The sequence below is a fragment of the Phragmites australis genome, chromosome 6 (genome assembly GCF_958298935.1).
Source record: "Phragmites australis chromosome 6, lpPhrAust1.1, whole genome shotgun sequence".
Lineage (NCBI taxonomy): Eukaryota > Viridiplantae > Streptophyta > Magnoliopsida > Poales > Poaceae > Phragmites > Phragmites australis.
In genome coordinates this window covers 6,924,864-6,938,259 of record NC_084926.1, presented here as the reverse complement: position 1 = coordinate 6,938,259, position 13,396 = coordinate 6,924,864, and the positions used below count along the sequence as shown (strand labels likewise).

The window sequence follows — 13,396 nt, the reverse complement described above, 5'->3', positions numbered from 1 at the left end:
AAAGGCCCAGGTGAGGTAGATGTGAGCATGCAGAGATAGACTTCGGCTACTACTCTACTTGCGAGTTGGTTCGCCAAACTTGGGCACGCGCGTAGAACCGTATGTCTCTTCGAGTTCTAACGCGCAGCTGTGCACATTGCTAGCTAGCCTGACTTTTTCGCCTGAAGCGACGTTGCGTATGTATGCCCATAAAGAAGTAATGAATCACCACCGAGGTAGGCGATGAAGCAGGAGTTAAAATCGACAAATACTGAAGAACTCAGTCGGTTTTCCAGTAATAATGCAATCGAGAAGGTATCAGCGACAGTATAACTGAAGCAGAACAATGCATTGCAGGGAACGGTCCCGGAATTGGAGACCCGAAGATCTGTTGTGTGCTAAATCGAATCACAGACATAAGTTCTTAATGCAGAAAAGTAGTGAAATAAGCTCTAGAAAGCGAATGATTTATTATTTCTACCAAAATGTAGCAATAGATGATATACAAAAGGCACATCCCCGCAGTCCAGTTATCCACAACCAATGAATCCATATATTTTCTATGAATTACTATATCCTTCAAACACTAACTATCCTGATGCCCACCACTAATCCTGCAAAACAGAATAGATCACGCCGTTGTTGATTGCAACGCTTTTATTATTCTCCTCCGCCATGTCGCAGTTTCCGGTTCAAAGCTAAGCTCCCAGGTCGGCCAGTAGTGAAGGTCCTGTTTCAGAGTAAGCACACGAGGTTTTCCATTCAGATGGACGGTCCTCACCCTAACAAATTCACCATCTTCCAGGCCCTAACCAAAAGGATAATTCGGCCATATTAATTTAAAGCTTAGCATTAATATACTTAAGTATGGTGATAACCAAAAACTAAAAGAATGGTAAATAACAAAGAATGATATTGGCCACACTACGTACCTTCACCACCTGTATAAATGTTTCCAGATCTGGAGTTGGCTGCCCATTAACTTCAATGATCCACTGGAGAGCATAAAGGCCATATCTATGTACCGGACTTCCATGACACCATCTGCAGAAAATCCTTGCTGCTCATTGCTCATCCCCAGTCATATCTTAAATGTGCTATCACACTGACTCTAACATATATATAATTGTTGTAAATTATTCCATCACGTAAGAAAAATATTAGTGAATTTTCCTATATTTTTGGATTTTGTTTGAGGCACTAACAATTGTTAGGAGTTATAAAAGTAGTCTTTTTAGAGAATTTTAGTTTAAATTATATAGAGATTTTTTGGGTGAATCCAATTAAAATGGGTTACATATACAAAAAGTTCTAGGATTTTTGGAGAAACATAAGACCATTTTTTTGGTGAATCTAATTAAAAATAGGTTTTGTGTGAAATTAGTGCACAATACTTATAGTTTTGTGTTACTAAGCACAATACTTATAGTTATGTGTTACAAATAGCATAGTACTTGTAGTTTTGTGCAATTCATTCTTGTTTCTATCCAAATGATACGTAAAATTGTTCAGAATGCTAACTACATGAGATCCATTCACAACTTTTCTAACCTCCGCTTTTTTTTTCAGGCTATCTGTTATCTGGTATCAGCGCATAACAGAACTGCAGCCTCTAAATGGTGCACTTGATGAGCATTCAGCAAACAGTTTACATCTAAGTCTAATGTCAGATACAGGCAGTGACCAGAATGAATCGGAAACAGCATAAATCCATCACAATTGGAAAAAAGCACCTATCTAGTATATTATTGCTGGGTGATAACCACTAAAATTTGGGAACTCCAAATCTTTAGTAGCCAAAGGCTTGTGGCTCCAAATATTAAGTTGAAGCGAAGTTTATTAAAATGATCAGAGATGTTCCTAATATCGCATACACAAGTTTGTAAAGGAATCTCACCTAGCAACATAAACACCATGACCTTCTTCTGGTAAAAAGCCAAGTGCACGCACTGCTGAATGAGGATCCTGGATAATGCATCCACACCAGTTAACCATTCGTGTTGTACCATTGCCATCTCTTACATCGGTTCCAACAATAAGGTCGATTTCTTTTCCCTGCTCAAATGTTTAAGAGTTATAACCTATACCACTGATTTTACTTTTTGATTTATTTCTTATTGTCAAAAAAGTTCATTTCTGTTAGGTCATCCTGACCTGACGAAATATTGTCATATTAAGCACTCCATCTGACCCAACAGATTGGTCCAACTCTTGGCAAGCCTTCTCGATGTCAAGGAAGCATGTTATTGGCTCCTTATTGATTGCAAGAATCATATCTCCCTGCTCTAGGAGATTTTCGGCTTTCGATCCAGCCAAACAACCTTTCACCCGCAAGACTTGTCTACGCACAGGATCCTTCTTCGCAAGGGCCTGGAGGCATAATCACATTGGAGTATTAAATATTTCATGTAAGCTAAAACTTATTTATTTGCTGGTAACACAGGACAAAAAGGGACCATATGCCAAATCTGACAATTACTTAATGTGCTCACTAACAGATAACTTCAAGTAGTAAGAGTAGGTGGATCATCCAAATTTATCCAGAAGTAAAATTTGGCAATCGTAGCTGGTAGTATTTGGCAATGAAACTCAGAAGCCATTAGGCAAGAATATAATCATGGTTGCAGATCAGGCAGACTAACTTCGGCCTACTGAGAGACAGATCTGATTACCTGCACCCAGTTATCACTCAATCCATAACTTCTTGCTTTGGAGAGCAAAGTTGGATAAAGTTCCACCTCCAAAAGTCTGAAAAATGGCATTGGCCTCTTTATTCCATTGATAAGTCGAAAAGGTCCTCGAGTACCAGAGATAATCTTCTCAAGGACTTGACTTATTGCATATATCGGTATGCCTCTAACAAATTGATGGTCCTCTGAACTGCTGCAACCATATTTGAGCTGGAGAAAACAATTGAGATATACACCAGTTGGTACTCAGTACACAGAAAATGAGAAAATGACTAATGATGGTAACAATATTTTAAAAATTCACGAACTAGATGCATTCATAGGTTATGACACATAATGGCTGGTAATTACTAACAAACTTCATATAATTAGATTATGAGTCGAAGTGGCTAGTACGACTAACAAAGTTCATCAGGTTTAGTTAAAACCCATGTTTAACAGTTGGGATTCTTTTAATAGTAATGAAAATAGTTTTCCTTCTATTGCTCATTTACTTGATGTTAGAGATATCACGCGGCTAACCTTGCGTGTAAGCCGCCGTTTTGTTCTTTTCTTTTTTCTTTTGAGTATATGTTCCTGGGAACGTGCCAGCATCATTACTTAGGAAAAAGACTGAAGCAAACAACTCGTGCAAACTAACCTGGGTGGAAAAGCTTGCCCATAATGCTTGAACTCTTCCTTGCTCATCGGTCAATATACCAGAAAATGTGCTACCAAAATCTAAAATAAATTTTTGCAATATAGTCAACCTAAAAAATTGAAACATGATCATATGCAGTTAAGTCTCCATAGAAAGTACCAGTATCAAGCTCAATGACCTCCATATTTATTGCACGGTATCGTGGGCAGTCAGCTGACCCAATATTAACAGCTGTGCAAGGATTAGTAATGATTGATTTCCTTGTTGTTGCCTGTAAGCTTCTGCTTAGCCCAACTAGATAGACAGAATCTCCTCGTCGCAAAGCCGGTTCTACATATACAGAAAACAAAAGTTTTTTTACAAATTGCAAATGGATTGCTAGGTCAAAAAGATACGCTGAATGGAAAATGAAAAGTTCAGTGACTGTTTACAATTTTTCTAATGGTATAACATGATTAAGCTCCACACTGATACAAAGTTAAATAACATACAAACAAGCTTCTTAAGATAGTATTGGAAATACATGGAGACAATCTAAAATAAAACAAACCTGGAAGAAGCTTAGCAGCCCGGACAACAGATGCTCCAGCTCCTAGTGCAGAAGGATCATAGGCCACCAATGCAAAGTTGTGAACAGGGTGCAGGAAAACAACCTGAAAAGCAACATATGGATAACAATATTTAATTAAAATTTTGTGCAACTTAACTTTTATAATTGAGAACAGAACAAACTTGTACTTCTCCAGGTATCTCGATAGGATATGCAGCAAAAGAAAGCATTATATCGGAGATAGATACAGCAACTGTATTCCTGTCAACAGCAACCAGACCCAGACAATCAGAATGGTGTATTATGACCCCGGTTCCGAAGAAATGTTGAGAGTGCACTCCATCAAGCATACAAACTGGCGGCACATGCACCTGAAAACGTAGAGATAAGACAGCAGGTTTTGAACAAGAAACACAAGCTGCTGGTGCAAACGTCAAAACCAATGCTAAGTTGCATCATGGTTCAACAATTAGCAGAAGTACAAAATTCAGTGCTCCAAAAGCAAATGGACAGGAAAAATAGTGAAGCAAGTGAAGGAATAGGGATCATATAGAAAATATAGAAAATAGCCCAACAGTCAGCACTGGGAAAAAACAACATGATATTTTTTACAATTTTACTGGTGGTGCATCTTTGTCATATAGGTAATGGCTTGAATGATATCAGAAGATATCATCAGTTCATTATCAATATATTCAGCTTATTTGGAGAGTCAATGGAACAGCCAAAATACGAAGCACTTCATTATTGAAAACTTCGTTTCGGAATAAGACATTAGTCCAATATTTTCTGGCATGCTAGCTCTTACTCCATTTCAAAATATAGGGGTATTACGATTTGATAAAGTCAAACTTCATAAATTTTGACCAACAATTAATCAAATTATGTGCATGTTTAGTGTATAAAAGATGTATCAATAGATTCTTATTTCACATATCTTTTAGTAAGATATTGGTTTCGTAGCAACTGATAATATATTGTAAGAGAATTTAATGGTCAAAGTATACTTTGAAAAACTTTTTCAAATATTAATACGCCCTATAAAAAGACATGGAGGGAGTAAATTTTACCCAGACCAAAGTACAAACAACCTGCACCACCAGTGTAAATTTTAAGTGCCTATTATTGGTGGATCAGCTTCTCCTGGGATCCTTGATAAGCTTGCCAGAAAAAAACTAGGTGAGAAAGCTTAAACCGCTCGTACAAATGCATATTAAGGTTACTGTAGATTTAAGCCTAAATCTTATTCATAGGCCCACACTATCAAAACAGAGGACAGCATATTATTGGCATGCACACTTTCACCGCAAAACTCGTAACTCACAGGATGGCTTGCAGCGATACAGAGTCTAGTACCCTAGCCTAGACCTTAAAATGTTAAATCACAGACCATGACTATAAATGCAAGTTTCATTGCAAATCAAAATGTAGATGTTGCTCACCTCAAACATTACAAGGGCTGGTTCAATTACTTGTTCTGCCAATGACGCGTTACTTGATATTGTTCGAGCAATGTCAGAGCCTTCTGCATTGGAAGGATGCCTCAAAGCACCACCTTTTACGTCCTCTAGATCTCCATATGATGGTAAAGTTCCCTCAGCAGCTATCTCCTCATCCACACGTCGCCTTTTTTTCTCAACAAGAGAATTTTCGCTAGAGTGAGATCCGTCTACAACAATCTCATCGTCAGTTTGCATTTTGATGCATCCATCAGCCAAATTCTCAGAATCATACTGGCACTTGACATTCATTGGACTAGATTCAGCCAAAGACGAAACAGAGTTTGAGTTTGTATCCACATGACTAGCATGGTAAGCTGAAGCTATAAATGGAGATTCCGGTGGTATAGCTGGTTTTGCAGTCCACAAGCCAGTTGCATCATTTCGAGTATATAACTGAGGAGGTGCATACCATTCATGCTGATCAATTGTCACCAGTACAGACTGGTAAATTGGCCACGTAAATAAAAATAATCAGTTTAATTTGAAAAACAAAATTCAAACTTTTAATAGGATGCACAGAAGATATGGCATCCTTTATCATGATAAAGCTGCTATCAAATTTCTTACCTTGTTCCGGTGACGGTCAGTGTACTTTACATATTCTAGAGGCACTCGTGCTCCCCTAGACAATTTTGCAAGAACTGCAATAAGGTCGTCTAATTGCGCAATATCCTCTCCTGCAAGCTTTTTAATAATGGCATGACGTGGAACAGATGCCCGAGAGAGCATGTACCTGCATTGCATGGTGTTAAATAAGTCGAAGAAGAGGTAAGTTTGCTTTGGCATTAATCATATATTTTAAACAAAATATCAGTTAAGACAGAGGTGAAAAATTGAGGAACAATAGAGACAGAGATAATTTGTGGGTAAAAGATAGTGAAAACCCCACGAACAAATAAAGGAATAATATGATCAGTTGCTGGTTTGGGACCTATTGGAGTTTAAACGCAAGGACAGTAAATCAACATTTAACAAACTATCACCAATGTATAGCTTATAAGCTCCAGATTCAAAAGGCCATTTGACACTATATTACCAAAATACATATTTATGATTACAAGGCAATTCCATCATCTTCTTCCAGAGGCTTTGTTGCATTACTATTAGTGATAAAAGGCTGTCAAGAATAACAACTATAAGTCATCATCCTTTTAGGAAATGGAGCATCAGAGGGCTAGGTTATAGTTAGATTTCTTACCCTGCTTCAGCAACATATACGAGACCACATTTGAATCGGAAGTTTCGAGCCTGAAACAATAAGCATGATTAGAAATGTTTCGAAAGTTCAACAAATACTGTAGCTGTATACATTTACGTTGTCAAATCTAAGTTCAAATATGAGGGAAGAAGTGATGTAAGAATCAACTGGTTTATTTCAACTATTTAGCAGTTTAGCATGACATACAGTGGTGAGGGCACCATTTCTAATTCTAGCAAGAAGTTCAACGTTAGTTCAGTCAAAATGATGTACAGATGTAATGGGGAAGAGAGTTCATGATTTCCATAACCAAAGCGAGCCAATCTATAAGGGAATCTCCAATACAAGGTGCACTCGTATGGTTCTCTGAACGTAGCTCAAGCACCCACATGAAAAAATTCGACCATGGGGAGAAGATGTCCCCTTGGCTTTGTCTTAAGAGAGGGGAGTACCAGACCCTTTAGGGTACTCACACGACTTGCAAGCACCCAGGTTCGAGCTTGGGTGGGGGGCCTCTCAGACACCTGCATAGCATCCATCTTCTGTACAAACACCTCCTGTAGGTGCTTAAATGGTTTCATTATATATTAGTTAGAGGTAGTTACATGTATAAGCTCCAGTTAAGCACCGATGCCTAATCAAGCAGCGATACTATAAATTTAGCACCTTATCTATAATACATGGTGAGAAAAGGTGGTTTTCTTTTGGTAAGCACCTCTTTAAGCATCTACAGCAATTAGAAATGTTGGAAAACGTTTCTATTTAAATGTTTGGATGTTCAGACTATTTGGAAACAATCGATGTTCAGACTTTCATTTTCTTTAACCAAGGGAGCATACCATACAAACAAATGCATGCTCCATTGCTCAATAAGGAACAGGAAGGGCAATCTCAGAAAAGAACAATTATACAATGGATATGAAAGTTCAGTGGTATGCTCTTTACCTGCTGGTATGAAAGTGGATGGATGACAGCACCACTAACTTCCAAGAAATGATTTGGAGTTATAGAGTGCAAATCCTCCACCTGCAGTGTCAAAATGGTAAAGCTTAAGGGTTAAGGAAAAGATAAGATGTGGCATGCTGACTTAATTGTAGAAAAGGTAAAGGCGCATACGCTATATCATGACATAAGAGTAATATAGATACTACTGCTCTACACTAAAAAGATCAGATGTGATGCATCAAAATTACAAATTACCTCCAGCTTTACTGTAAAAGGAACTCCACCTCTTTCGATTTCCAAATCTATCTCCCTGCCAACACTGTCATCAAGTAAAGTCTCCATTGTAAGAAACTGTGTTACAACCTGCAATTAGTTTTGAAAAATGTTAAATACGAACGCCCTTGAATCAAAAATATAAATTAGCACAAAAAAAGTAGTTAACAGTAAGCACAAAGTAATCAAGGATACCCTTGCATGCATAAATGAGTACAAAAATTCTGATATATTCACAGCTGATACTTCCAACATAATTTAAAGCCATTTTATGAACAAGAGAACTCTGAAAGGTTACCATGAAACATCCATAAAATTCTTAACAACAACAACAACAATAATAATAGGGATTATGTAAGTTGCATTAGTAAAATCAATGAAGTCACAGGATATCACAAAATGTAATAGTTGACACTGGTTATTATGAAATCACGAGACTGATTCAAAATGTTTAAAGCAGCCAGGTGTTAGCAGTTAGCACTTCAATAACTTAATTCAGCAGAATCTGATAGGTCCCAATCCCTAACAAACAACATCTTTGATTCTTTGGAATATTTGTAGGCCTGTCACATGCACCAGATCTTACAACTTGACTCATGTTTAGCAGAAAGAAAATAAACAGCAAGTCTGTCACATGCATGAAAAGTGAAACCTATCTTTTCTTTACATCAGAATTAACCTTTCCTTGATACAAACACTGACACTATAATGACATGGCAGTGATAGAGCTAGCATAAAATTGACAATTTTTAGTCATTCTAAACACAAATAACACTATCTTTCTCAAATGATGGACCATAGCCTAGATTTATTTCGTTTGTCTTGGTAGTTGGTATTTTTGGGGAAAATAGAATATATCACCATACATGTATCAAGCTGGCTACATTAACTCCAGTTGTTAGAACGAATATATCACCATGCATGTATCAAGCTGGCTACATTAACTCCAGTTTTTAGAACTAGATATTCAGAAATATCGGCTTGGAATTTATGCTACTTGGAATTTATGGACTGGGGATGTAGCTCAAATGGTAGTTCTAACCCCACTTGCTTGGGACTAAAAGGCTTTGTTGTTGTAGTATTAGTGCAACTTTAGTACTTTACAGAGAGCAAAAGCAGTACTCACCTCCCCATTGATGCGAACTAGAACATCACCAGGTTCCAAATGTTTATGTGCAGGCCCTTCAGGCACCTGCAAGGGCAAAGCATTCCATTTTAGCAGTCACAAGATATAGAATGGCATAATACAACAAGTAGCAGAATAAAAAGAAGCTTAGAATTGTAGGAAGCAGAAATTACCACAGAATCAACAGCCAGCATTCCAGTCTCGCCAGCAGGAGAAACTGCACGCACAATCTGTAGAAAAAGCAAGTTGCAGTTCTTAAGCCTAGAGTGGAGGTTGACATTTGAAAATATATTCCCATCATACCATGGGGAAACAAGCTTAGACAGTTAATGGAGATATGACAAATAATAGAAAAAATTACAAAGTCAATTAGTGAGCCGCTAACGATGCATGAACATACCTGCTCTGTTTCATTCCGAAGACCAAGACGTCGAGTTTCTTCGAATCCTTTGTGTTGAAATGTCACCTTTAAAAGCGACAGAAAAAGGAACAGAAATAATGAGGTCCAAGCACCACAGTAAAAGAAAAGAAACAGTAACAACAATGAAAAGAAATCACAACATGTCAAAATTAATTTGATGTACTTCAAGCTAAAATGCATGAAGGTTTGAGAGAAATCAAAAGTTCAGTTGATCTCATTCATCTTAAGTAGCTCTCCATAACAAAAAGAAAACATTGAAAAAACAACATAATCTAATAACACAGTGGGGTCATTAGAAAACATGCTCACCTGAAGTGTACCACGAGGAATATAAACGGATTCTGGCTTGCTACCGAAGGCATCCCAACAATCACGTATCAGATTCAGTGCTCTAACAACCTGAAAACAGTTTAGATAAATAACTTTCAAAAATGTAACAGCGCCACAGACAACAAATCAATCCTAAATAGCAATGAGATTCCCATCTTTATGATCTTAAATTTCGGATAATGTCAAACTTCTGTATGTTCTTTCCACCTCTATTATTCTTCCTTTTTTGGTGAAGTCAAGTGCATAGGAGACATGACCCATTGTACAGTAAGAAATGCATTATTAAGGAGAATGCTGCACTTCCATGCTCTTAGCTGAACGCCTGAAATCAATTTTCAGTAAGCCAACTAGTTTAGTTTGGAGATTAGTCTGGTTACATACGGTTGCTTTTGTAAACCCTTGTATCATTTCAACCGGCAGTATTCTTTCCTTAGCCGCTTACGTCTAAGTGTCATGTCATCTCAACGTTCCAGGTAAGACTCAAATGCTACATACTGCAAGCCTTCCAGTGGCAGTTTACTGAATTCAACAATTTTGGAACAGCATGACACGGTCATGTATAAATGCCATGCTCATTGACAAACAACTTACACGTTCTAATGGAAGGAAGAAGGCAGAAGCACTGGAAGATTTGCTTCCAGCATTCAGGGCAACAGCCCTTCCTTGGCAATCCACAACAGGGGAACCACTAGAGCCACCTTTAGTGCCAGATGCAGCCTAAAGAAACAAATAATCCCATTAATTTACAAACACTTGCAACATGAAAAATCAACAGCTTAAATGCATTAAGTCAATAGAAGATCAAACTCATTATCAGCATACCAATATGAACTAGCTATAGACGCATACAATATCAAGTGGATAACGAAAATTACCTGCATATAGAATGTATTGAAATCATTGTACCCATCCCTGACAAGAAATTATAAATATAAAAATTAGAATATCAGCATTCAGCAGCAATAGACGACATAATAGTTATATATATCATTTACAAGCTTGGAGCAGCTAGCTGCTCAAACTGGATAGAGAGAACACATATTTAGGAGTCTACTCCATCCAGTTTGAAAGATCAAAAGATGATAGTAAAATAAATTAGAGCTAAGGCCATTGATTCAATATGCTTTCTCCCCACATCTCTTCACTTCAGAGAGCAAATAGAGGTGAACTATATCATGCAGATGTAAATTATCACTGGTATTCCCTATCTCTTTATCCTTTGTTGGCTCTAAAATGTAGTAACAAACAAATGCGAGAGTTAACTTTTGTCTATGTTGTCTCCTTTTTCTATGTATTCCAGTGAAAGGGGATGTCATGAGGAAGCAAATACATATCATAAGGAGTTGGCCATGTAAAAACTAAAAAAAAAAGGCGTACTTCTTGTAGTACGGTGCTTCTCTATCAAGGCGAGCAAGTGTTCCTGCCAAAATTGAAACCTGCATCCATTAAAAATAAATCAGAAAACAGTGCAATACGCACAATTTATTATCGGACAAATTTCAGCAGTTAGATCCTGATCTGAATCATTGTAAAAATGAACCTCCATATCTAGGCCTGACAACGTACATCACAGTGCACAACTTTCTAGTGCTACTAGAAACCCACATCCAACCAGCATGTCACATTGAAAACAAGTCAGAATCCCAATTGTGGCAATAGGTCTGTTTTGACACTAGAGTAAAACAACTTGTTCCAAGTTACTTCTTTTAGCTTGGCATGCCAAATGTTTTGATTTGAATGGTTGTTTGGCTCGCACCTATATTCCGTTTGCATGCCAGCTTGTTAAATAGGCTTCTTCTGGAGCAACCAAATGTTAACAAGTAAAACTACTTCTTTGTGATGGAAAGGCCTGGTCTTAGGATGAAAAAAGATTGAAATCAAAGCAATTATACATTCACATACCATTCATCTAACTAACTTCTAAATATTCACATGTCATTCTGAGCAGAGCAAGTGTGTGCATGTGCTCACAGCATGTAAGATGTTGGTGCATGTACTGTCCTTTTCCTCAAATGCCAAACTCTCACAAGCTCATCAGTCACAATGCAAAATAAGATGTCTAATACAATCAAGGAGAAAAATGCGGAATGAGGTAGGGTCACTATATTTTTTTCCCTGACAAAACAGGACAAATAAATGTTTGCCAAAGGTTTATCTTTATCTTAAAGATGGGATCATTCTTTCAGATGTCAAAATGTAGCAATCAAGAATTTAAGATTTGACCAAAGAGGTTTTCATGGACTGTAGGATACATTGGATCTTTGCTTCATAAAGCGTTTTGCAAGCGCAAAAGATTTGTTTCACAGGGCAGAAAAAAAGAAAGGCTAAAGCAGTAATGTTTGGTCGAGAGCAATTTAAAATGCCTTGTTCTCTTAAACTAATACAGAATTGCTGTGGGTTGTCGTGGCTAACATGAGCCTTGCAATGCATTGTACTTCACGGGAGAGTTCACAACAGAAAGAGAGTAAGCTAGCATTCAGGGATACCTTTTCGCCGCTGTCATTGCCAACGACCCGGATTTCTAACCCGACAGATGCTGCTTCAGGTGCTAGCGGAATCTCATCGTACTTGAGAAACTTGATGGCACCTGGATCATAGCTAAAAAAACCAAAATCATGTACCTGTTTTGAGAAAAGAGGGGGAAATTTTGGGTTAACATTATGCCATTAGCGTAGGAAAAGCAAAATAAAATAGAACAGAATGGAATCAAGCAGAATATACACTCACAGGATCTCTGTACAGAGGGTACACAGGGATCTCCTCCCTGTTCACGAACATCGCCTCCGCGACCACAGGCCCTACGACCGCGACCACCACAGCGACAACAGCACATGAATCATTCACAAATCACACGAATACACGACGACAATCGGGGTCAGTGGGAAGGAGGCTGCTCCTACCGGGCTTGACGACGTGGCGGTTGGTGAGGATGATGCCGCGGGACTTGTCGACGACGAATCCCGTGGCGTAGCTGGCGCCTGCGACCTCGGTATCGAAGGCGCGCGGCGCGGTGGTGCGGAGGACGACGACGGAAGGCACGACGAGGGAGAGCGCGCGGCGCCAGTCCTCTGCCGTGACTGACGACTCGATCTCCATCGCCAGCTCCCCGCCGGCCTCCTCCTTCGCGGGGCTCTCCATCACCGGCCGCGATCTGGTTCCGGTCCGGCAGGCTCGGCTCGGCTCGGGAGGGCTCTCCGGCCGCAGCTAGGGTTTTGGACTCGGGCTAGACTCCGATTTGGAGGAGGATATTTATCTTCACGCGGGCGATGTGATCCTGTGATGGCCTGAAGGGGATGACCGGATGGGGTAGGGTGAGATCAGCAGGAGTTGGGAGTAGAGCTGGTCTGCGGGCTTGGGAGTGGAGCTGCCGCTGGCGTGAGTTCGATATTAGAGGTGTGTTTGGTTGCCGGGTTTTTAAGATGCAGCGGATACGTTGAATAAGTAGAAGTAGACTGAGTAGATATATTAATTTTAAAAAGTAGAGTGTTTAGTTGTATGTGATAATTTTATATTTGTGAAGGTAATAACTACGTGAAAATATTTAGTTATATGTATTGGTGAATACAATGATATTGTAACCGATAATAACGAGTGGATTCGTTGTAATACTGTAGCAGATGTAATATATTTATCAGATCAGGCTGCATAGAGAAGATCGAATCGGGTATATTCACTAGACCAAGCTCCAACAATATAATTACATCTAGAAATGTAGTGAGGAACAGTACATACAAATAATTAA

At 38.7% G+C, this 13,396-nt stretch overlaps 1 protein-coding gene across 2 annotated transcripts; it reads right to left on the bottom strand.

Moving 5' to 3' along the window:
• Positions 1–420: 420 nt before the first annotated feature.
• Positions 421–13,025, bottom strand: LOC133921389 (protease Do-like 7). Of its 2 annotated transcripts, XM_062366230.1 has the most exons (25): positions 12,555–13,025; positions 12,382–12,452; positions 12,141–12,275; positions 11,032–11,090; positions 10,530–10,566; positions 10,246–10,371; positions 9,634–9,723; positions 9,304–9,369; positions 9,077–9,133; positions 8,904–8,969; positions 7,760–7,867; positions 7,505–7,585; positions 6,560–6,609; positions 5,929–6,094; positions 5,302–5,802; positions 4,048–4,230; positions 3,860–3,962; positions 3,469–3,639; positions 3,310–3,389; positions 3,192–3,245; positions 2,652–2,879; positions 2,134–2,349; positions 1,877–2,034; positions 912–1,023; positions 421–787 (listed from the first exon to the last, which is right to left on the bottom strand). In XM_062366230.1, the coding sequence occupies exons 1-25, from the start codon at positions 12,790–12,792 to the stop codon at positions 611–613; spliced, it is 3,333 nt and encodes a 1,110-aa protein (XP_062222214.1). In that variant the 5' UTR covers positions 12,793–13,025; the 3' UTR covers positions 421–610. The 2 variants fall into 2 exon arrangements, with proteins under 2 accessions (XP_062222214.1, XP_062222215.1); XM_062366231.1 differs by lacking the exon at positions 3,192–3,245 and having other exon boundaries at positions 12,555–13,024.
• Positions 13,026–13,396: the final 371 nt, after the last annotated feature.

Excerpts from the sequence above, each read along its gene's own strand:
- LOC133921389 (XM_062366230.1), bottom strand. The coding sequence starts at position 12,792 with ATGGAGAGCCCCGCGAAGGAGGAGGCCGGCGGGGAGCTGGCGATGGAG. Across the intron at positions 10,372-10,529 it reads TCAATACATTCTATATGCAG|GCTGCATCTGGCACTAAAGG; the intron begins GTAATTTTCGTT and ends TTGTTTCTTTAG. Across the intron at positions 9,724-10,245 it reads TCTTCCTTCCATTAGAACGT|GTTGTTAGAGCACTGAATCT; the intron begins GTAAGTTGTTTG and ends AACTGTTTTCAG.